This window comes from Miniopterus natalensis, chromosome 1 (genome assembly GCF_054644295.1).
Source record: "Miniopterus natalensis isolate mMinNat1 chromosome 1, mMinNat1.hap1, whole genome shotgun sequence".
NCBI classification, from domain to species: Eukaryota; Metazoa; Chordata; class Mammalia; order Chiroptera; family Miniopteridae; genus Miniopterus; species Miniopterus natalensis.
This window is the reverse complement of record NC_142081.1, coordinates 87,822,837-87,847,839: the sequence shown is the minus strand read 5'-3', so window position 1 is coordinate 87,847,839 and position 25,003 is coordinate 87,822,837. Positions and strand designations below refer to the sequence as shown.

General features: G+C 36.2%; 1 protein-coding gene across 2 annotated transcripts in view; it reads left to right on the top strand.

The window, feature by feature from the left end:
* KIF5B (kinesin family member 5B) overlaps positions 1-12,016 on the top strand; it is a 46,199-nt gene extending 34,183 nt beyond the window's left edge. For both annotated transcript variants that reach the window (XM_016196315.2, XM_016196314.2), the window contains exons 23-26: positions 23-127; positions 977-1,193; positions 1,717-1,864; positions 5,562-12,016. In XM_016196315.2, coding sequence (XP_016051801.1) covers positions 23-127; positions 977-1,193; positions 1,717-1,844 — 450 coding nt within the window. In that variant the 3' untranslated portion in view covers positions 1,845-1,864; positions 5,562-12,016. The remainder of the gene's footprint in view (positions 1-22; positions 128-976; positions 1,194-1,716; positions 1,865-5,561) is intronic.
* Positions 12,017-25,003: the final 12,987 nt, after the last annotated feature.

Genomic DNA, 25,003 nt, shown 5'->3' with positions numbered 1-25,003 from the left:
TTCATCGACCTTCTTTTCTTAGAGTGCAGAGATCGATTCTGATGACACTGGAGGCAGTGCTGCTCAGAAGCAAAAAATCTCCTTTCTTGAAAATAACCTTGAACAACTCACTAAAGTGCACAAACAGGTAATGAATGTATTTTGTGGTAGCTGATAACATTGTAAGAATTAAAAAATTACGGATTGGCAGTTTTTTGAACTTTCATACTCTGAGTCATTCCATTATTTTTATCAAGCAATTTGGGGGGGAGTTAATATTTTTAACAACTCCTTTATCAAAAGGCCAATTTGAAAACCTTTCTGGGGTTTCAGGTCTGTCAGTTTTCTTAATTTATTCATGGTAATGAAAATATCTCTGGTAGATAAGTCTTTGCACTGAAATATAATTTTGTTTAATGCCCCAAGTATGAAATACATAATCATGAGGCAGTTTATATTTTCTTAAAAGTAATACTATGTTTTATTTTTAATTATGGCTTGGTAAATGATTTAATTACTTAAATAAAAAAATATTTCTCAGCACACTAAATTATATACTTTGCTGTTATAAACCTCATGTTTACCCTAGATGTTTGCACTATAGTAAGGTTAAAGAAATCTTAGCCTTTTTTGCCTTCAAACTATTATTAAGGGGTTTGCTAAATTTGTGTGTATTTGTGGGTCTGAAGGGATATTCATTTTTACCAGATTAGTATCTTACTGAAGAGACCTAACACTGTGTTCTAACTTATTGTCATTGCCTAGTAGGGGGAAAGAACCCCCCCAGTTGAAATGAAATTATATCTTTGTGAGAAATGTATGTGTATGATATGTATGAATATATGTATTCCTTGCTTGTTGCTGCCTAAATTAAATAGCTAATTGGAAAACCTTAATATAAAATGTAGTTTTCTTTTCTAAAGAGAAATTATGAACTGTATATTTTCTAAGTCATCTTGTTAAACCTAGAATCTTAATTTTCTTTATGTACTGTTAGTTGGTACGTGATAACGCAGATCTTCGCTGTGAGCTTCCTAAGTTGGAAAAGCGACTGAGAGCTACAGCTGAGAGAGTGAAAGCTCTGGAGTCAGCACTGAAAGAAGCCAAAGAAAATGCATCTCGTGATCGCAAACGCTATCAGCAAGAAGTAGATCGTATAAAGGAAGCAGTCAGGTCAAAGAATATGGCCAGAAGAGGACATTCTGCACAAATTGGTTAGTAGAACACATAAAAACTTTTAAGCCTTACTTGGTTAAAATGTTTTTATATACTTAAAAAATATAATTTATTAATTATGTGTTGTAATGGTGGTATTTGTCTGTTTTTATTTTCTAACTTTCCAAAGTGGCATTGTTGGGAAAGCAGCACAAAGTTGAGGAATAAGCACATTAAGAGGACAAGAAGATAAATAAGAACTAGACAAGCAAGCAAGACTGGTCAGGGATAGGAGATAAATGATATCGAGCAATGTTATTAAAGCAAAAAGAATTGCAAGAAAATAAGTCATCAGCAATATTTCATGCTTTAGAGTAATCATTGATGTGTAGTAGTAAGGTAAGGATTGTGTAGGTGCTGGAGAAAAGGATGTAACTGAAAGGAAAGAGGAATTTAATGAGAAAAATAAAGGCAGAGAAAAACAAAACACCTAAGAATTTGTTGTAAGTAAAGAGACCTAAAAAATAGTTACAGTCATGTGTTAAGATTTATTTTAAAGCCAGCTTTTGGTTTTTGTATTAGCTAAACCTATTCGTCCCGGGCAACATCCAGCGGCTTCTCCAACTCATCCAAGTGCAGTTCGTGGAGGTGCATTTACTCAGAACAGCCAGCCAGTGGCAGTGAGAGGTGGAGGAGGCAAACAAGTGTAAACATTGCACGTTGTGTACAGGTTTGTAGTTTATATCTATCTGGCTTTTGAATTATAACTATAAATGGAAATATTCAACCATTGGTCGTTAAACATTTTTTTTGGATTCTCACATTAGTGTCAAGATTTATTTATTTAAAAATATTTTTATTAATTTGAAGGGGGAAAGGGAGAGAAACGTGGATGTGAGCACAAAACATCAGTTGCCTCCTGCATGCCTCCTACTGGGGATTGAGCCCAAAACCCAGGCATATGCCCTGACTGGGATATGAACCAGTGACCTCCCTGTGTACGGGACAATGCCCAACCAACTGAACCACACCGGCCAGGGCAGTGTAATGATTTTTTTGATATCCGTAATTATAAAAGTGACTTGGCACAATTTCTAGTCTTGCATATTTCACATAGATATATTCAAATACTATATATTCAAATTTGTGTTCTTAACCTAACATTGGATCATTTTAAAAAAGATACTACTATTCTGTCTAATAGATCCACCATGATTTATAACTATTTCCTTTTACTGGACATGTAATTAAGTATGTTCATTTTTTTATACTTGAAATTTTCCAAAATTATATGAAGTTTGAAGTGTGTAATCGTTTTACACCCCCTCACCTTTTAGATTATTTTGAGAAGATTCCCAAAAGTGGAATTGCAAGAACGTGCGGACATTTTTAAGGCTCTTGAAAGATTGCACCAAGTTTAATATTAGCCAAAGATACTGCCCATTTTGTTGGATTTTTACCAGCATTGAGTATTAATAGTTTTTAAGCTGATGTGATAAACCAACATAAACATTTTATTGATTTATTAATGAAGTTGGATATTTCCCCCCCTATATTTATTGGCCCATCTATATTTTCTTTTTTATGAGTTATTTCTGTGTGCTTTTCCATTTACCTATTGATTTTTTTAAGCAGATGTGTGAGTTCTTATACTTACTTGTTTTTAACTGTATAAGTAATACCTCTTCCTTGTAGGGGATTAAAGACTATCACAAAGTAGAAGATAAATATCTCAAGAGATAGTACTTAATATGTTGTGTGTATCTTTCTAGAGCTTTATTTACATAAGTTTTAAATTAAAAGGTTTAAACTGTTGATAAACAATTCTAATACTAACCTTATTCTGTATATGCTACTTTGTAACCTGCCTTTATATCTTACTAATATATTTTGAACATTTTTTTCTGCAACCTGATTAATTTATAGCTGCCTAATATTTCATCATATGGCAGGAACTCAGATTTTAATTCTTTAGGAAGTCCTAGATATGTAGGTGTTTTGGAAGCTAAAAATATTATATAATTATGGTGCTTAACTTGTTTCTGACATATACTAAAGTCATTTTATTATTTTTTTACTTTGACATTTTGTATAACATTGGCTCTCAGTTTGAATGATGAATTAAGCAATATTCTAGAGGATTCACATTACAAGCAATTTAATATTGTTTTTGGTCCACACCCTATAGGATTTCAAAGATAGTGATAAAGTGAAAAGAGCTCAGACTTTGAAGTTCTGAGTTTGAATCTTGACTTTTCTACTTTCATGAACTTTACCAATTTACCTTTTAAATAATTTCTTTCCCTTAAAAATTTTTTTAGTGTAAAAATAAATTAATGCATCATGTTAATGTATCTCTAAAACATAACATTTTTCTTCATACCCACAATAACATTATCAACAAAATGTTTTTAAACAGCTAACAAAAATATTTTTAATATCTAATACCAATCTATATTCAGATTTCTCAATTTTTGAAAGTTCTCTAGACAAACCAGTGATTTTCAACCTTTTTCATTCCATGGCATACATAAATTAATTACTAAAATCCTGCGGCACACCAAAAAATAGATTTTTTTGCCAATCTGGCAAAAAAAAAGTATAATTCTGTTTCATTCACACTGGATGGCCATTCCTGTGTTGGCTGTTGTCATTTATCAATTTGACATTCTAAAGGAAAAGAGGTTAGTGTCCAGACAGAACAGACAGGTATTGCTGCGTGTTTTAAAAATTCTTGTGGTACACCAGTTGAAAATCACTGGCCTAAACCAAGGTATAATTCGAGGCTACTGTTTATATTTGGTTATATACCTTACGTCTCTTGTAATATAGAATAACCCCCTTTTTAAATGATATTGACTTACTGAAGAGACTAGGCTGATTATTTTGGATGTATTTGCTCGTTTCTGTGTGTGCTTGCCTTGTTCCTCTATTCCCTTTATATTTGAAAGCATTTATTAGATTCAGTGCATACATTTTTAACAAGACTACGTGGTAATATGGGCTTAATATTGTGTTATATTAATAGAGACAATATTAGCTAGTTTTTTTGCCAGTTAGGGATGGCCTCTGTTTTCCCCCTTTGGAGTACAGTAAGTTCTCACTAAATATCCATAGGTTCTGTGACTTTAAGCAAAATGATGAAACCAATTTTAATACTGGCTGATTACTATAAGCAAGAGTTAAGTTCCTATAGCATCTCAGCAATATTATAATGAAAGTGTTGAAATAGTGATATTATTTGACTTGCTGTATTTACTTTTGAGCCCCTTTATTAGTAAAATGGATATCATTCTTAAGAATTACACAAATTAAAATGTCATTACCCAGTACAGAGCAGGTACGTTTCTGAAAGTGGGAGGTGGGCAAGGGACCTTTTAAAGCACAAATATAGATATAGATGAAAGTTTATCCTTTTTGGATATTGTGTTCAGATTAAACTTTATATGTAAACCTTGAACTCATATCTCATTAGCAGAGAAGATAGACCATCGCCTTTGTTAAGTATAACTAGGTTTTAGCTTGAAAGTAGAATGCTGACCCTAGTGTAATACAGCAGTTTAATAGGTGAGGAAGATAGATAATCTCACTAACCTACATTTTCAAGACCTGAAGTAATTATAAAAGTATAAAATTTGCAGGTTTGTCTCATTGCTGTTCCAAAGATAGTTCTTATTTTTTGAATCAGTCAATCTTAAACCATGATTGAGGAGCATATAGCATATGGTCTATTTAAGTGATAAATTACTGAAAAATTTAAAATTTTGTAGATAAATTTTTTAATCTTTGTATTATCAAGAAAAACATTTCAAAACACTGGATTTATGTTTGGGAACCATGGCAATGTATTAATAATACTAACACCATTAGTACCCAATTTTGCATGGCTGGTCTTCTAGCTTATAATACTTTGAAAGTTAAATTTTTCTAAACACATAAATAAGTAATTTAATACAAGGATACCTCCAAGTAACAACTGCTGGAAATTGTTTGTTTATTTTACTGTCACTTTCCTGCTGTATTCCTATCCTTCTATCCCTCTGCCCTGCCCTATTTTTTTTTTTAAGGTTTCGTGTATATAACATTGCTCATTAATGCTCCTTAGCTTAAGAATGTCACTGACACTTTCTACACTTTTCCATCTTTTAAAAAAATAATATAATTAATACATGAGCTTACTCATAGCTCTCTTGGGAAGAATAAAAACAAATGAAGGGCTGACCTCTTTTTAAGCATTGTACTGCTTATAAATAGCTCTACTTAAAAAGTAAATTATAGGGGACGAAGTCAAATAATTTGATGCAGCCATTTTTTTAAATTTGGGGGAAGTGGTAAGAGCTGTTCGCTAAAATGTTTTTAAACTATTGGTATATATTATTTATTTTTGTTCACATAAAAATTTTCACTGTGCTTTCTACCATTTTCAGGTGTTGAAAGTAATTGAAGTGTGAAGAGGACATAATATCAAGCAGTCATTCAGTGACTATAACATTTATCCCCTGGGAATTATAGAATTATAACTTTTTTAAATCTATAAATTATACCTGGCCTGTACAGCTGTTTCCTGCTCACTTTTCTTATAAACTCTGCTGCTTCCTAACACAACTAGAGTGCAATTTTGGCTTCTTAGGAGGGAAAAGTGACAGTTTACAACTGTGGTTCTATTTATTACACAGTTTGTCTTTTGTGTCTTATATTATTTAGTTTTCACTGTGCCAAGCTAACTGTACCATATAGGTTTGTGCTTTTGTACTTGTTTCTTTATGTGTGTGTATTTTTTAATCTCAAATTACCTAGCTGCTACTGCTTACTTTTTTTCTTATTAAAGTGTCTTCCTTATTTTAGGGGAAATGGAACATTTAGATTAAATATCTTAATTTTACCATTTACAGCACTACATGCTCACAAAATATATCAGGTCAGTACTGTACTTCAAAATCCTTTGAAATGATTTCAGAGTCAAATTTATTTGTATCTTCTCTGATGTTTGCTTCTGAAAACTACTGTTTGAGCACTGAAACCATATAACTGCCTAAGTAGGCATTTAATACTGAGTAAGGCTACTTAATTGTTATTTCATGAAATTCCTGTTGCTGAATTTTCTTGAGTTACAAATATTTTACAGTATCAAAAACAAATCTAAGTTTAAGAAAGTTTGGGAAAGGAATCATATTTCCCGTTATCCCAATTCTATAATCAGCATTGTTTGATGGAATGAAAATAACCTGCTTCAGAATTTGGAGGACCCGTAGGGTCCTCCTCAGGAGGAGGTTGTTGGGGGTGGCCATGACCCAGCACCCTGAGGCCGCTGACAGGTGCACATGGCCCCACCGTTGGACCTAGACTCCCTGGACTCACAGGCCTGACACTTCGACCGGGAGAGCCGAGACCCAGACCACTGACCTCACTGACTTGATGGGGCACACCTGGCCCTGCTGCTGTGCTCCAGTGCCCTCAAATGCACTGACCCGCTGTTGTGACCCCATTGTGCCTGTCCCAGTGCCCCCAGGCTGGCCCCATTGTGACAACCTGGTGCCCCTGCCACCACCGCCTTGACCAGGCATGCCTGACCCATTGCCCCTGGAAGACTAGACTCACTAAAATGGGGAGACAGAAACAACTCCCAAATGAAAGAAAAGGGGTAATCTCCACAAAAGGAACTAAATGAAATGCAGGCAAGCAGTTTATCAGCTGTGGAGTTCAAAGTAATGATTATAAGGATGCTACAAGCAACTTAATGAGAACTATAAGGAACTTACGAGTATGAAAAATGTAGAAACTGTGAATAAGTATCAAATCAGAAATGAAGAATGACAGCTGAAATAAAGAATAGCCTGGAAGGAATCAGTAGATTAGGAGATAAGGACCATGAAGTTAGGAGAGGAATCTGAACAAGGAATAGAGAACCTGTTTGAAGAAATATTAACAAAACTTCCCTAACCTGGTGTAGGAAAACGTCACTCAAGTTCAGGAAAAACAAGCTCCCAATCAAGGTGAACCCCAAAAGACCCACACCTAGACAAGTTATAATTAAAATCGTAGACTTTAAGACAGAATCTCAAAGGCAGCAAGAGAGGGATAAAGTTACCTATGAGGGAGCTCACATTAGACTGTCAGCTGATTTCTCATTGAAACACGGCCAGAAGGGAGTGGCATAAAATATACAAAGTAATGAAAAGCAGGGTACTGGATCCAACACTACTATGTCTAACAAGGCTATGATTCAGAATTGAAGGTGAAATAAAGAGCTTCGTAAACAAAAAAGAAAAGGCTAAAATGAGTTTATAACCACCAAACCAGCACTGCAATAAATACTAAAGGGACTGGTATAAGAAGAAATAGAGGAACACAGGCATAAAGAATAAAAATGGCAATGAAATAAGTACCTTTCGACAATAACTTTAAATGTTAATAGTTTCAGTGCTCCAATCAAAAGACAGGGTAGCTGAATGGATAAGAAAACATGACCCACATATGCTGTCTACAAGAGACCCACCTCAGAACAAAAGACTCAGGATGAAAGTGAAGAGATGGAAAAAATGTTCCATGAAAATGAAAAAGAAAGCTGGGGTAGCATTACTCATATCTGACATAACAGACAATGAAGGTGACTACAAGATACTAAAGGGATCAGTCCAACAAGAGGATATAACCCTGATAAACATGCACCCAATATAGCAGCACTCAAATATAAAAAACAACTTCTGGAGAACTGAGAGACAGCAGTACAATCCTAGTAGGAGAGTTTAACACCACTGACATTACTGGATAGATTTTCTTGATAAAACAAGCCAGCAGCGATCCTAAATGATGCACTAAATCAGGTGGAATTGACATTTACAGAACATTACATCCCAAAGCTATAAAATATACATTCTACTTAAGTGCACATGGGTCATTCTCAAAGATAGACCACACATTAGAGCACAGAGTAAGTATGTACACGTTCAAGGCAATTGAAATACCTAGTATCTTGGATCACATTGGCATGAAACTAGAAATCAACTACAATAAAAACTCAAAAACATTCAAGCACGTGGAAGCTAAACAACATGTTATTAAACAATGAATGAGTTACCAATGAGATCAAGGAAGAAAGCAAAAACTTCCTGGAAACATGAAAACACAGAACAACCAAAAATCTATAGACAGGGTGAAAACAGTCCTGAGAGGAATATTCATAGCACTTAAGTTCTACTTGAAAAAAAGAAAAATTTCTAATAAACTCTAGCCCTGCAACTTAAAGTATAGGAAAGAGAAACACAAGAAAAGCCTAGAGTCAGTATAAGGAAGGACATAATAAACATCACAGCCGAAATAAATGACATGGAGACTAAAAAAATACAAAAGATCAAAGAAATAAAGAGCTGGTGCTTTGAAAAGATAATCAGGATTGACGAAGCTTTAGCCAGGACCCAAATAAAACAGTTATAAAAGGTTAAGTAACAACTGACACCATAGAAATATAAAAGATTTTAAGAAAATGCCATGAACAACTATATGCCAAAAAGCAGGGCAACCTAGATAAAATGGACAAATTCCTATGAAAATATAATCTTCCAAAACTGAATCTGGAAAAATCAAAAAACTTGAATAGGCAATAATAACTGATGAAATTGAAGCTGTAATTTAAAAAAACTCCCAGCAAACAAAAGGCCTAGTCCAGACGTCTTCACAGGACTTTAGAAGTAACGCCCTATCCTCCTCAAAACTATTCCAAAAAAAAATCCAAGAGGAAGGAACACTTTACAGGCACTTTTTTAGGAAGCCACCTAATGCCAAAACCAGAGAAAGACACTACAAATGAAGAATTAAAGGCCAGTATCCCTAATGAACATTGATGCTATGCAAATCAGATCCAGCAATATATTAAAAAGATCATACACCATGACCAAGAGGGATTCCAGGGATGCAAGCCTGGTACAATATTCACAAATTGATAAATGTGATACATCACATAAACTGAAAGACCGAAACCACATGATCTTATCAGTAGATGCAGAAAATGCATTCAAGAAAATCCAACACTTATTTTTTATTTAAAAAAAATCTCAGCAAAGTGGTAATATGATTATACCTCAACATAATAAAGGCCATATGTGACATACCTACAGCTGCCAACATACTCAGTGGGCAAAAACAAAGCATTTCCTCTAATGACAGAAACAAGAGAAGAATGTTTGCTTTCACAGCTCTTAATTCAGCATAGCACTGGAAGACCTAACCACAGATAAAAGACAAGAAGAAAAAAATAAAAGGCATCCAAATTGGAAAGGAGGAAATAAAACTTTTTATTCACAGATGACCTGATTTTGTACATAGAACACCCTAAAGACTCCATCAAAGTACTACTAGATTTAATGAATTCAGCGTTGTAGCAGGATGCAAAATTAACACCCAGGAATCAATGGCATTTTTTACACATCAGTTATTATTGGTGTATAACATTACACATCAATCATCATACACCAAAATATATAAATTGTACAACTCAACAGAAGAAAGACAGACAATCTTATTAAGTAATGGGCAGAGGACCTGAATGGATACTTCTGCAAAGAGGACATGCAAATGGCCAAGAGACTGAAAAAATGTTCAATGTCACTAATCATCAGAGATGCAAATTAAAATAACGAGGTGTCGCCTCACACCTGAGTCAGAACGGCTACCATCACTAAGTCAAGTGTTCACAAGGATGTGGAGAAAACGGAACCCTAGTACACTGCTGGTGACAATGTAGACTGATGCAGCCACTATAGAAAACTAGGGTTTCCTCAAAAAATTAAAAATGGAACTACTATTTGAACCAGTGCTCCCCCTTCTAAGAATATACCCTAAGAATCTGGAAACACCAATTAGGGTATATGCACCCCAGTGTTCATAGCAGTATTTACAATAGCAAAGATCTGGAAAGTCCAAATGTCCATCAGTAGAGTGGATAAAAAAAGTTGTGCTACATTTACACAATGGAATACCATGCAGCTCTAAAAAAGAAGGGTCTCTTGCCCTTTGAGACAGTATAGAGGGACCTGGAAATTATTATGCTAGGTAAAATAAGCCAGTTAGAGAAAAACAAATATCACATGATTTTACTGACATGTGGTATGTAATGAACACAATAAACTGATGAATAAAATAGAAGCAGAGGCATGGAAATGTAACAGACTGAGGAATGTCAGAGGGAACAGGGAGCAGGGGCAGGGAAGATTAATACCCTGCTTCATTCTGGTGAGCCTGATAGTGTAAGAATTGAACAGATATTTATTTGTCCACATAATATAGTGAAATGAATTAAGATAACGTAGGATTAAACAATTTTGTTAGTACTGTATCGGTTGATCTAAATTTATAGTCTGGAAGTTGAAAAAGAGGTGGAAGAATCTGACAAATATATAGTGAATTTATAAATACGTAGGTAAATTTTGGTCTCAAATCCTTGAGGTATTTTTAACTGCTACACTAAGTCATACACTGTAATTTATTTGTTTATCCTAGAAATAGTAAATTTTTCGCAAGTTACTAATAATCATCAAGTAAGTTATTTTGTTGGTTATAGCCTATCATTTTGTAATTAGTATTAAGTATACCTGTTTTTGCCACTTATTCCTCAGATGATTAAACTAAGTCTACAGTTTGGTTTAGGAATCTGTAAAAGTAATAGGTTTCAATGTTTGCTTCACCAATGGGGTGGTGACTGCAACTGTTGTTAGCAGGAATTTGCAGAGAATGAGGATATAAGGCTTTTAGTCTGTAGAGAAGCTTGGAAAGTTCTACGTTAGGATCTGGCTGGCAGAATTAACTTTTTGAAGTTTTATACATAGATATTTGTAATAAATTTGGAGCCGTAGTCAGAAGACTTAGATCATAATTGGCTTATTTTTCTATTTCCTTAACTGTTGTATTTTTCACTTTTATATAATTTTTGATTTAAAAGATAAATTTATTTATTTTTTTAACATTCAGAAATCTTTGCTGTTGTATTTTGCAACCTTTAAAATGATTGTGTTGCTTTTAGGATTGATCAGAAGAAACACTCCAAAAATTGAGATATGAAACCTTGGTGCAGCAAGATTGAAGTAATGCAGTTAACTAAAAAAAAAAAAAAAAAAAAAAAGTGTTGCAACCTATTATTTATGATGATACTTTTCTAAATTGAGTAGTGTTTGGCTGCATTCACATTTATAGACATTTATATTTGTTTTCAAGTGAAATCTTGCTTCTTTGGCAATACTCATAAATGATGCAGAATTTTTTTTTCTTTTGTCTGAATTTGGTAGTTTCATTCTTGTTAGATATGTCATGGGTATTGGTGCTGTGTAACAATGAATTGTAACTAGCATGTGGTTCAGAATATACAATGTTAGGTTTTAAAAATATCTCATGGGTTTTTTTTAATTTATAATTTCAAACTTTCACAAAGTGTACAGAAAATTTTATAAATTTGTTTTCAGTGAACTGCTCTTTTTGCTATAGGTTATTAAACATAGCATTTACTCTTATAAATGAAAATTCTTGATCATCTAGAACATTGAAATTTCATTTTGCAGTGTCTTATTTTTTTTTGACTGAGTATATTAATGTTCCTCCGAATGGTATTGATAAATGGTTCAGAAGAGAAATTCAGTAAAATAAAAGTAATATTTATTCATGGTAATCATTTAAATTATTTGTCTAACTTAAGAAAACTGTGCATAACTCAATTTGACACAAAGTGATAGAGGAATCTGAGTCTACCTGTGGAATATGTTGGTCTATTTTCAGTGCTTGAAGATAGTGATAATTGGCTTGGGAAGATACCATATAATTTTAAGTTTTACATTAACCTGCATGCTGTAAATGTGTTTTATGTTTAAATAAAGAGGAAAAAAATTTTGAAATGTAATGACTTTTTAAAAACTTGATGCAGTATTAGGTTGAGTTTTATATAACTCAGTGGCCTTTTGTCATGACAGAATAGTGACTAATGTCATATTCATGCATATTTTGCTTCCTAATGTATTGTATATTCATTGGACAGCAGATATTAAAAATGTTGGCTGGAGCATTGAGAGCTAGAAATGACTTGTCAGTACCACCATATTACTTCACTTTAATATAGTTCACATGGTTGCCTTCATCTGAAACTGATTTGTGACCAAAAGAAGTAGTTTCTCAGTACTTGTCCTACATGGTCCTTCAGGTCTAGATGGAGAAAACTTAAAAAGACTTCCTAAGTTCTAGAAGTGATCGGGTTTTTTCTTTTTTTCTTTCAAAGTGATTTATTACGCAAAAATTTAACCATATATGATAGCATATAATGAAGCTTCAGTTACCTATCACTCAATTTTAACAATTATCAACTCATGGCTAATCTTGTCTCATCCATAACCCCACGCTTGGGGACATACCCCATATATTATGAAGCAATCCCAGATATGTGCTTTTATTCATAAATATTTCAGTATGTATTTTTAAATAATCCTTAAAGCACACACAGTAAACTACCATTATCACAAAAAATAATTTCCTAAACAAAATTCCAATTTTTTGTAAACAATTTGTTTAATCTTGATCCTATTAAAATCCCCTCCATCTATTTTTCACTTTTCTCCCTGCAATTAATTTATGAAGGAAACAAGATTGTCCTTCAGAGTTTCTCAGATTTTGCTGGTTGCATACCTTTGATATCATTTAACGTACTCATTTGTCCTTATTATATTTCCTATCAAGTTTGTTTTTGGATTCACAGATTTAATCAGATTCATGCTTTCAGTTTTTTGGAGGAAAGCAGTGGTGGTATTCTTCCATCGTGTGGCACAAAATGTCTAGTCGTCTCATTGGACTATTAGCCACCATTGATTTTACAGAATGTGTAGCCCATCAATTAGGCCCCACTGAGTACTCTGGGGCCTAAACCCCAGGCTAGACTTCCCAGCCCAGAACACCAGAACTGCGAAGGGGGCCCACATAACAGCTGGCTATGAAAAGCAGCTGGATTTCTATTTGCCAGTGAGGTGGCTGGAACTGCAGGCACCCTTGTAAAGAGCCAAGGCACAAAGTTTCATATGCAGTCACTCATCTTGGGCTCCGTCAGAGGGGGGCATAGTGGACTGGAGCTGTGTGGGGAGTGTCTGGGCTTGTGGGCTCTGGAGAGAGCAGAGGGCAACCCCTCTGGATTTCTGTACTGAGTCTTTGCCCCAGACTGTGGAGGACATTGTCCTCAGGCAGACAATTCGGTTTTTGCTTGAGGGGGAAACAGTAGCCCCGCCCAGCAAGAAAACCTCCTCCTCTACCCAGAGGAGTTTCTACAGCCTGAGGCTCATTAAGGGAATTGGGTTATTAATCAACCTGCAGCCAGAGGCAGACCTCAGAGTGCTTTGAGTCTTTGCCTGATCTTCGGGATCCGGACCTTGGAAAGCACACTTTGGCGTGCTTGCCGATACTGTCCTAATGCACCCAGCCGCAGCAGAGAGGACCTCAAGTCAAAGGTTCTTGATTGCTCCAAACAGTATTCTGCGCCAGTCACAAACAGTGTCTGACATTAGTCTGCACCAGATACCCTCCAAAATGACTGAGTCCTAGCAGATCTACGTAATACATAAAAACAAAAAAAGGCAGCCAAAATGAGACCCAAAGAACAAGCCCCAAATGAGAGAATAAGAGAAGACGCCAGAAAAAAGCTAACTGAAATGGAGATAAGCAATCAGATACAGAATTCAGAATACTGATTGTAAGGATGCTCAATAGCATGAAGAAAGATACGGAAACTATGAAGGAAATTAGGAATGACATAGCAGAAATAAAGTACATTGGAAGGAATAAACAGCAGATTAAAGGAAGCTGAGGATCAGATTAGTCAATTAGAAGACAGGTTAGAAAAATTCAGAGAACCAAAAAGAAAAAACAAACGAGGATAGTCTAAGGGAGCTGTGGGACAACATGAAATGTTACAATACTTACCTTATAGGAGTTCCACAAGATGTCGAAAGTAAGTGAGGACAGAAAACTTCCCTAACCTGGTCAAGGATAAAGTCCCACAAGTTTAGGAGGCACATAGAGTCCAAAGCAAGAAGAACCCAAAGAGGCCCATGGCCAGACACATAATTAAAATACCAAGAATGTAAGACAATGAATCTTAAAGGAAGCTTCAGAAAAGCAATCTGTTACCTCGAAGGTGTCTCCATAAGGCTGTGAGCTGGGTTCTCATCAGAAACTACAGGCCAGAAGAGAATGGCATGAAGTATTCAAGGTAATGCAAAACAAGGATCTGAAACCAAGACTACTATATCCAGCAAGATTATCATTCAGTATAGATGGTGAAATAAACAGCTTCCCAGACAAAAAGAGTGAAGGAGTTTATCACCACAAAGGCAGCATTATAGGAAATGTTACAGGAACTGCTATAATTAGAAGTAGAGATAAAGAGAATGAGGATCAGGTGTAAAGAAACAAAATGGCAATAACCTTAAATGTAAATAGATTAAATGCCCCAATAAAAACATAGGGTGGCTGAATGGACAAGAAAACATGACCCAAATATATGCTGTCTACAGGAGACCCACCTCAGAACAAGACTCACACAGGGTGAGAGTGAAGGGATGGGGTAGGAATACTCATCTGACAAAATAGACTTCAAAATGGAGACCATAATGAGAGACAAGAAAGGTCATTACATAATACTAAAGGAGTCAATCCAACATGAAGATATAACCCTGATAATGCACCCAACATAGGAGCACCTAAATTTATTAAAAAAAAAAAACTTCTGGAGGACTTTAAGGGAGAGATTGACAGCAACTCAGTCATACTGGGGGAATTTAACACCCCACTGACTTCACTGGATAGGTCTTCCACACAAACCCACAAGGAAACAGTGACCCTAAATGATATGCCAGATCAGATGGATTTAATTGACATTTACACAACATTCTACCCCAAAGCTGCAGAATATATATTCTCAGGTGCACACAGGACATTCTCAAAGATAGACCACGTGTTAGGGCACAAAACAAGTCTCTACAAGTTCAAGAAGATTGAAATATCAAGCATCTCGGATCACATAGGTATGAAATTAGATATCAACAATAAAATAATAAAAGACATTTAAGCATGGTGATTGAAAAGCATGTTTTTAAACAATGAATGGGTTACCAAAAAGAGCAAGAAAGAAATCAAAAACTTGCTGGAAACATGAAAATGAACACAAAACTCCAAATCTATGGGACACAATGAAAGAAGTCCTGAGAGGGAAGTTCATAGCACTACAAGCCTACCTAAATAAACAAGAAAAACTAATAACTCTCTAACCCAACAACTTAAAAACTTAGAGAAAAAGAAAAGCCCAGGGTAAGCAGAAAGAAAGATCAGAGCAGAAATAAATGACATAGAGACTAAAAATACGATCCAAAAGATGAATGAAACCAAAAGCTGGTTCTTTATAGACAAATGAGATTGATGAATTTTTAGCCAAACTCAAGAAGCAGAGAGAGGACGCAAATAAAATAAGAAATGAAAGAGGTGAAATAACAGCTGACCCAACAGAAATACAAAGGATTGTAAGAAAGTACAATGAACAACTATATGCCACCAAACTGGACAAACTGGATGAAATGTATAAATTCCTAGAAAGATACAACCTTCTAAAACTCAGGAAGAGTCAGAAAATCTAAATAGGCTGCTAACTGCTGATGGAGTTGAAGTAGTAATCAGAGGGCTCCCAGCAGATAAAAGCTGTGGTCCAGAGGACTTCACAGGGGAGTTTTACCAAACATTCAAAGAAGAATTAACATCTATCCTCCTCAAACTATTCCAAAAAATTCAAGAGGAAGAAACACTTCCAAACTCTTTATGAGGCTAGCATTAGCCTAATTCCAAAAGCAGGTAAAGACACTACAAAGAAAGAGAATTAGGGACCAATATCGCTGATGAACATAGATGCTAAAATCCTCAACAAAACATTAGCAAATCGGATCCAGCAATATATTAAGAAGATCGTACACCATGACCAAGTGGGAATTTTTCCAGGGAGTCAACACTGGTACAACATTCACAAATCAATAAACATGACATATCACATAAGCAAATTGAAAGACAAAAATCACATGATCATATCAATAGATGCAGGAAAAGCATTCGATAAAATCCAACACCCATTTTTGATAAAAACTCAGCAAAGGGGGAATAGAGGGATCATACCTCAACATAATAGGCCAGATATGACAAACCTACAGCCAACATCATACTCAATAGGCAAAAATTAAAACCATTTCCCCTAAGAAAAGGAACAAAACGGGTGTCCACTTTGACCAATAGTATTCAATGTAGTACTGCAAGTTCTACCCACATTGATCAGACAAAAAGAAACAGAAAAAGCATCCAAATTGCAAACGAGGAAACAAAATGCCATTATTTGCAGATGACATGATATTGTACATAGAGAATCCTAAAGACCACCAAACTACTAGATTTAATAAATGAGTTCAGCAAGGTAGCAGGATACAAAATTAACACCCAGAAATTGGTGGCCTTTTTATACACCAATAATGAACTCAGCAAAATCAGAAAAACAATCCCATTTACCACTGCAACTAAAAAACTAAGATACCTAGGAATAAACATAACAAGATGTAAAAGACCTTTACTCAGAAAACTACAGGACAGTGAAAAAAGAAATAGAGGAAAATATAAACAAATGGCAAAATATACCATGTTCATGGATTGGAAGAATTAACATCATTAAAATATCCATACTACCCAAAGCAATCTAAATTCAATGCAATCCCTATTAAAATACCAACAGCATATTTCACAGATTTAGAAAAAACACTTCATAAGTTTATATAGAACCAAAAAACGCCCCTAATAGTGACGGCCACCTTGAGAAAGAAGAACAAACTTGGAGGGATCACAATAGCCGACACCAAGTTATACTACAAAGCCACTGTAATCAAAAGAGCCTGGTACTGGCACAAGAACAGACATACAGATCAGTGGAACAGAGCAGAGAACCCAGAAATTGACCCGCGCCATTATAGTCAATATTTGACAAAGGAGGCAACACCATACAATGGAGTAAAGACAGTCTTTTCAATAAATGGTATTGGGAAAATTGGACACATACATGCCAAAAAAAAAATGAAACTGGACCACCAACTTACATCATCCACAAAAGTAAATTCAAAATGGATTAAAGACTTAAATGTAATACATGAAACTATAAAAATCCTACAGGAAAATATAGGCAGCAAAATCTGACATCTCTTGTAGCAATATGTTTGCTGATACATCGAGGGCAAGAGAAACAAAGGAGAAAATGGGACTACATTAACACATTGCGTATCTCATAGAAATCTGTAAGACATACGCCAGGGACCGCACGTTTTTGGGCAAACTGCACGTTATTTAAATCATCATAACTCGCCTGGCCGGGCATGGCTCAGCGGTTGAGCATCGACCTAGGATCCAGGCTATCGGGGTTCGATTCCCAGTCAGGGCACATGCCCGGGTTGTGGGCTCAATCAATGACTCTATCATCATTGATGTTCCTGTCTCTCTCTCCCTCTCCTTTCCTCTCTCTGAAATCAATAAAAGATACATTTTTTAAAAAAAATCATCATAACTACAGATCATAATGCACTTTAGGTGTTTTTCAATAATTATAACATTTTTATTTACAAAAACAATTAAAGTTCCTAGTACTTTTTTAACGTATGGTACTGCGTAAAACATTTTCCTCTATGAAGAGGGACTAAACAAAATTTATATAAGCATCTAGATTCGCTCCTTTTTCCATGGGTGGCACAAACTCTGCAAGCTCTCATAGGAATCGTCAAAACAGTCATCCACATCTTCAATCTCACTAGGAATATCTGATAAATTATCATTAAAACTTCCAGAAGTGTATCAGTTTTGTTGGTTTCCTTCCTTTTTCTGAGAGAGGGCATTTCTAAAAGTGCCAGGAACTTGAAGACAAAGACTATTCAAATGACCAAAATACAACGTAACTGCAATGCTTTATGGGTTCATGCAATTATATAGTTTTTCGTAGATTGACCTGCAAAGTTTCCACCAATGAGATCGCCTCATTGGATGTGGACAAGACAGTGTGTTGACATCTAAGGTCCATAACAGATGGCGCGTAAAAAACGAGAAAACTCATGAGCGGTAAGAAAAGTGTTAAAATAAAAGCTTCAGCACAGCAAAAGAAACCAACAAAACAAAAAAGGAGCCCACTGTATGAGAGAACACATTTGCCAATGACACATCTGATAACCTCTTAATATCCAAAATATATAAGGAACCCATACAACTTAACAAAAGGAAGACAATCCAATTAAAACATGGGCAATGGACCTAAATAGACACTTCTCCAAAGAGGACATACAGATGACCAAGAGACATATGAAAAAATGCTCAGCGTCACTAATCATCAGAGAGATGCAAAATAAAACCACAATGAGGTATCACTTCACACCTGTCACAATTGGCTACCCTCATCAATTCAATGCAGGACAAGTGCTGGCTAGGGTGTGGAGAAAAGGGAGCACTAGTACACTGCTGGTAGAAATGCAGACTGTTGCACCCACTATGGAAAGCAGTATGGAGTTGCCTCAAAAAATTAAAAACTGACCTGCCATTTGACCCAGTGATCACACTTCTAGGAATATATCCTAAAGAACCTGAAACACCAATCACAAAGAACTTAAGCACCCCTGTGTTCATAACAGCACAATTTACAATAGCTAAGATCTGCAAACAGCCCAAGTGCCCATCAGTAGATGAGTAGATAAAAAAGCCGTGGTACATTTATACTATGGAATACTATGCAGCTATAAAAAAGAAGGGTTTTTTTGTTTTGTTTTGTTTTTAATCCTTTGGAACTGGATAGGGAGAACTAGAGAATAGTATGCTACATGAAATAAGTCAGAGAAAGACAAGTACCACATGATCTCATATGTGGAATATAAGAAACAAGAAAATAAACTGATGAACAAAATGGGTCCAGAGACAGAAGCATGGAATGAACTGGAGGGGTCTCAGGGGGAATGTAGGGATGGGGGAGTGGATGGGGAGAGATTAATGAAAGAATTTATATGTTCATAAGCATAACCTATGGACACATTGGTCTGGGGAAGGTCTGGGTGTGAGGTGGATGTGGGGTGGAGGGGATCAATTGGGGTAAAAAGGGGACATCTGTAATGTTTTCAACAATAAAACTTTCAAAAATAAAAACTAATAACTAATCCAGGCTCAAGAATGGCAGTATTCCAGTTCTATCATTCCTTCATTGTTAGATACCTGCACCCATCCACTATTTGGCTACTTAGCAGTGTATGTTACAGGGGAAAATTGGATAAATGCTTGATTCTTTCCCTTTATTTGCGAGTTCCAAAATAATTGCTTCACTATCTTCCAGTGGTGAGCAGTTAGTTGTGCATTTTCTCCCTTGATTTTTATTTTTTTAATTTTTATTTTTTTAAAAATATATCTTTATTGATTTCAGAGAGAGGAAAGGAGAGGGAGAGAGAGATAGAAACATCAATGATGAGAGAGTCACTGATCGGCTGCAGCCCACAACCTGGGCATGTGCCCTGGCCGGGAATTGAACCCTGATCTCCTGGATCCTAGGTCGACGCTCAACCGCTGAGCCAAGCCTGGCTGGGCTCCCTTGATTTTTAAAAATTTTTTAAATTATTTGTTTACTTTACATGTGCTCTATGAGCCACCAAGTGTTTTTTGTTGTTGGTGGTGGTTTTTGTCTCCCCTCTTCCTCACCTTGGAGAAATTTAGATAGAATCTTAAGGTTTATCTCCCACTCTCTGGTAACAGTAACAGCTTCCAGTGTGCTAGTCACATCTGGCTCAGTAATTTTAACCATGTCAGTGTGACATTGTGTGGGATGACCAGATGTCCAGATCTGTTCACACTATTGTGATAGGAGAGTTAACATGGCTCTGGGCCAAAATGATACATGCGTGTTGTCTGCTTATGTGAATGTGAACTGCTTTTGTTCCTCTTCTAATGGAATAAGCACATTTACTCGTCTGGCAGTGTGAGAAAGACGTCACAGCAGTTGCAGAGGCTTCTGTGTAACCTCTTGATAGCCTGTGTCCCACAGGCTAAAGATGCATGTGTGAAGTCATGACAGTTACTACGGATGTTAAATCTGGTTCTACATATATACAGAAATGACCACCAGATGGGTCCACAGAGCATATGCACTTTAATGTGCACACTTATTACATACATTTATAACTTGGCCAGCACTCTGTTTATACCTCCACATCCTCCCCCTATGATGATGCTTCAGATCTCTGGGTATCAGTGTTGACTTAGAGCCTGTGTCCAGTTGCCCTCCCTCAAAATATTTGGTGAGTCCCCTTTCTTCAGTGTATAGTTACCTGAGTAAAAGGCCATAATTACTCTGGCCGCAGGACTGGGGGAATGTTATAGTCTGTACTTGCTGTTTTGCAAGGAACTTCTTTCTGGGGACCCTACCTCTTCATTTGGTGTGCTCTGGATTGGAAAACTGACTCAGGTCACTGGTAAAGGGGTCATGTCTTTTTAAGTAGGGAAACTGCCCTCCACTTCTTTGTCTTCCACCATTGATATTCTGATGATGAATGCTAAATAGTATCATTGTTGGCTTCCTGCCTATGTTCTCTGAAAGGTGCTATGTTCTATTAGACATATCCATAACTGGGTTCAGTCTCCTTGGCTGCCATTCCAGTCTTGTGATAATAGTGTCCACCTTTATTGCTGCAGGAGGTAAAATTTTATCTCCTTTATTATCAGCAAGCCTTGTTCCTCAACAACCATCATCCCTTCCTTACAGAAGAACCAGCACTGAACTTTGTACTTAACCAAGTGATCAAGGTTAGTATCACCAGTGATACATGTGGATATTTCATACCCTAGATATGTGATGAGAGGATTTCACCACTGTATTCTTCCCCAAAACCTATAATCCCAGCCTAATCATGAGGAAAACACAGACCAAATAGAGAGTCATTGTACAAAATGCCTGACCAGTACTCTCAACGTTTCATGGTCGTGAAAAACAATACAAATGGTCACAAATCAGAGGAGACTTAGAAAACAAATGCAATGTGGAATTCTGCAACAAGACATCACTGGAAAAACTAGTGAAGTCTCTTTGTTTGTTTGTTTGTTTGTTTAAAATATTACAGATGTCCCTTTTTCTCCCCAATGACCCGTTGCACCCCATCCCTTCCCCCTCCCCAGTCCCTCTCCCCACCATTCTCCATGTCCTTGGGTTGTGCATCTATGCATATAAATTCTTTGTTTACTCTCTCCCCCTCCACCCACCCGCCCTCCTCTATCCCTCTGACATTCGTCAGTCTCATCTATGCTTCCATGTCATTGAATCTATTCTGTTCATTGTTTATTAAGTTCTTTAGATTCCACATATAAGGGAGATCATGTGATATTTGTCTTTCGCTGCCTGGCTTATTTCACTTAGCATAATATTCTCCAGGTCCATCCATACTGTCCCAAAGGGTACTAGATTCTTCTTTACACCTGTGTAGTATTCCATGGTGTAAATGTCCCACAGCTTTTTTATCCACTCATCTACTGATGGGCACTAGGGCTGTTTCCAGATCTTAGCTATTGTAAACTGTGCTGCTATGAACATCGGGGTGCATATATTCTTTCTGGTGAATGTTTCAGGATTCTTAGGATACATTGCTAGGAGAGGAATCACTGGGTCAAACGGCAGCTCCATTTCTAATTTTTTGAGGAACCTCCATACTGTTTTCCATAGTGGTTGCACCAGTCTGCATTCCCACCAGCAGTGTACTAGGGTTCCCCTTTCTCCACACCCTTGCCAGCACATGTCATTTGTTGATTTGTTGATGGCAGCCATTCTGACAGGTGTGAAGTGATACCTCATTGTGGTTTTGATTTGCATCTCTCTGATGATCAGCGATGTTGAGCATTTTCTCATGTGTCTCTTGGCCATCCCTATGTCCTCTTTGGAGAAGTGTCTATTTAAGTCCTTTGCCCATTCTTAATTGGGTTATCTTCCTCTTGCTGACTACTATGAGTTCTTTGTACACTTTGGAATTTAGCCCCTTATCAGATACATCCTTGGCAAATATGTTTTCCCAGACCGTGGGGTTCCTTTGTATTTTGAGGCTGTTTTCTTTTGCTGTGCAGAAGCTTTTTAGTTTGATGGAGTCCCATATGTTTATTTTTTCTTTTGGTTCTCTTGCCCTAGGAGATGTATCAGTGAAAAATCCACTACGTGGAATATCTGTGACTTTACTGCCTATGTTTTCTTCCAGGGTTTTTATGGTTTTGTAACTTACATATAAGTCTTTTATCCATTTTGAGTTTATTTTGTGTATGGTGAAAGTTGGTGGTCTTTTGCATGTATCTGTCCAATATTCCCAGCACCACTTATTGAAGAGGCTGTCTTTACTCCATTGGATACTCTTGCCTCCTTTGTCAAATATTAACTGACCATAATGGCTTGGGTCTATTTCTGGGGTCTCTGTTCTGTTCCATTGATCTATATGCCTGTTGTTGTACCAATACCAGGCCATTTTGATTACAGTGGCTTTGTAGTACATACAGTTTGAAGTCTGTTCATGTGATCCCTCCCACTCTGTTCTTTTTTCTCAAGATGGCTGCAGCTATTCGGGGTCTTTTTTGGTTCCATATAAATTTTTGAAATGTTTGTTCTAGATCTGTGAAATATGCTGTTGGTATTTTAATAGGAATTGCACTAAATTTATAAATTGCTTTGGGTAGTATGGGCATTTTAATGATATTAATTCTTCCAATCCATGAGCATGGTATATTTTTCCACTTGTTTAAATCTTCCTCTATTTCTTTTTTCAGAGTCATGTAGTTTTCCCAGTACAGGTCTTTTACATCCTTGGTTAAGTTTATTCCTAGGTATCTTATTTTTTTAGTTGCAACGGTAAATGGTATTGCTTTTTTAGTTTCTCTCTCTGAAAGTTCACTGTTGGTGTATAAGAATGCCATTGATTTCCGGATGTTGATTGTGTATGCAGCTACGTTGCCAAATTCGTTAATCAAATCTAGTAGTACTTTGATGGAGCCTTTAGGGTTTTCTATGTACAATATCATGTCATCTGCAAATAATGACAGTTTTACCTTTCCAATTTGGATACCTTTTATGTTTTCTTCCTGTCTGATGGCTATGGTGAGGACTTCCAGTACTATATTTAATAAGAGTGGTGAAAGTGGACATCCCTGTCTTGTTCCTGTTTTTAATGGGAATGGTTTTAGTTTTTGCCCATTGAGTATGATGGTGGTTGTAGGTCTGTCATATATGGCCTTTATTATGTTGAGGTATGATCCCTCTATTCCCACTTTGCTGAGAGTTTTTATCAGAAATGGGTGCTGGATTTTGTCGAATGCTTTTTCTGCATCTATTGATATGATCATATGATTTTTGTCCTTCATTTTGTTTATGTGATGTATCACATTTATTGGTTAGCGGATGTTGTACCAGCCTTGCATTCCTGGAATAAATCCCACTTGGTCATGATGTATGATCTTTTTAATGTATTGCTGGATCCAGTTTGCTAGTATTTTAGTGAGGATTTTAGCATCTATGTTCATCAGGGATATTGGCCTGTAATTTCCTTTCTTTGTAGTATCTTTATCTGTTTTGGGGATTAGGGTGATGCTGGCCTCATAAAAAGAGTTTGGGAGTTTTTCCAACTCTTGAATTTTCTGGAATAGTTTGAATAGAATAGGTGTTAATTCTTCTTTGAATGTTTGGTAAAACTTGCCTGTAATCCATCTGGTCCAGGACTTTTGTTTGCTGGGAATTTTTTGATTACTTCTTTAGTTTCATTAGTTGTTATCAGCCTATTCAGGTTTTCTGCCTCTTCTAAATTCAGCTTTGGAAGGTTGTATGCTTCTAGGAATTTGTCCATTTCCCCCATGCTGTCCAATTTAATGGCATATAGTTGCTCATAATATTTTGTTACAATCCTTTGTATTTCTGTTGGGTCAGCTGTTATATCTTCTCTTTCATTTCTGATTTTATTTATTTGGGTCCTCTCTCTTTGTTTCTTAGTGAGTCTGGCTAAAGGTGCATCAATCTTATTTACCTTTTCAAAGAACCAGCTCTTGGTTTCATTGATTTTTTGTATTGTCTTTTTAGTTTCTATGTCATTAACCTATGCTCTGATTTTTATTATTTCCTTCCTTCTACTTCCTCGGGGCTTTTCTTGCTGTTCTCATTCTAGTTCTTAGTTGTGTTAGATGGTTCATTAGATCTTTTTCTTGTTTCTTGAGATAGACCTGTAATGCTATGAATTTTCCTCTCAGGACTGCTTTCGCTGTGTCCCATAGTTTTTGGGTTGTTGTCTGTTCATTTTTGTTACTTTCCATGAAGTGTTTGATTTCTTCCTTGATCTCATTGGTAACCCATTCATTGTTTAATAGCATGCTATTTAGCCTCCATGTGTTTGAATATTTTTGAGTTTTTTTATGGTGGTTGATTTCTAGTTTCATGACATTGTGATCCAAGAAGATGCTTGATATGATTTCAATCTTCTTATATTTGTAGAGACTTGCCTTGTACCCTAACATGTGGTCTATTTTTTAGAATGTTCCAATGTGCACTTGAGAAGAATGTGCATTCTGCTGCTTTGGGATGAAATGTTCTGTAAATGTCAATGGAATCCATTAGGTCTAGTGATTCATTTAAGGTCTGTGTTTTCCTGTTGATTTTTTGTCTTGATGGTGAACTCTCTTAATAGTAATGCACCAGTGAGTTTCTTAGTTTTGACAAAGGTGCAGTGGTGATATAAGATGCTAACATTAGAAGAAATGGGGGGAAAGCATAAGGTTATTCTTTGCATTACCTGTGTAATTTAATGAA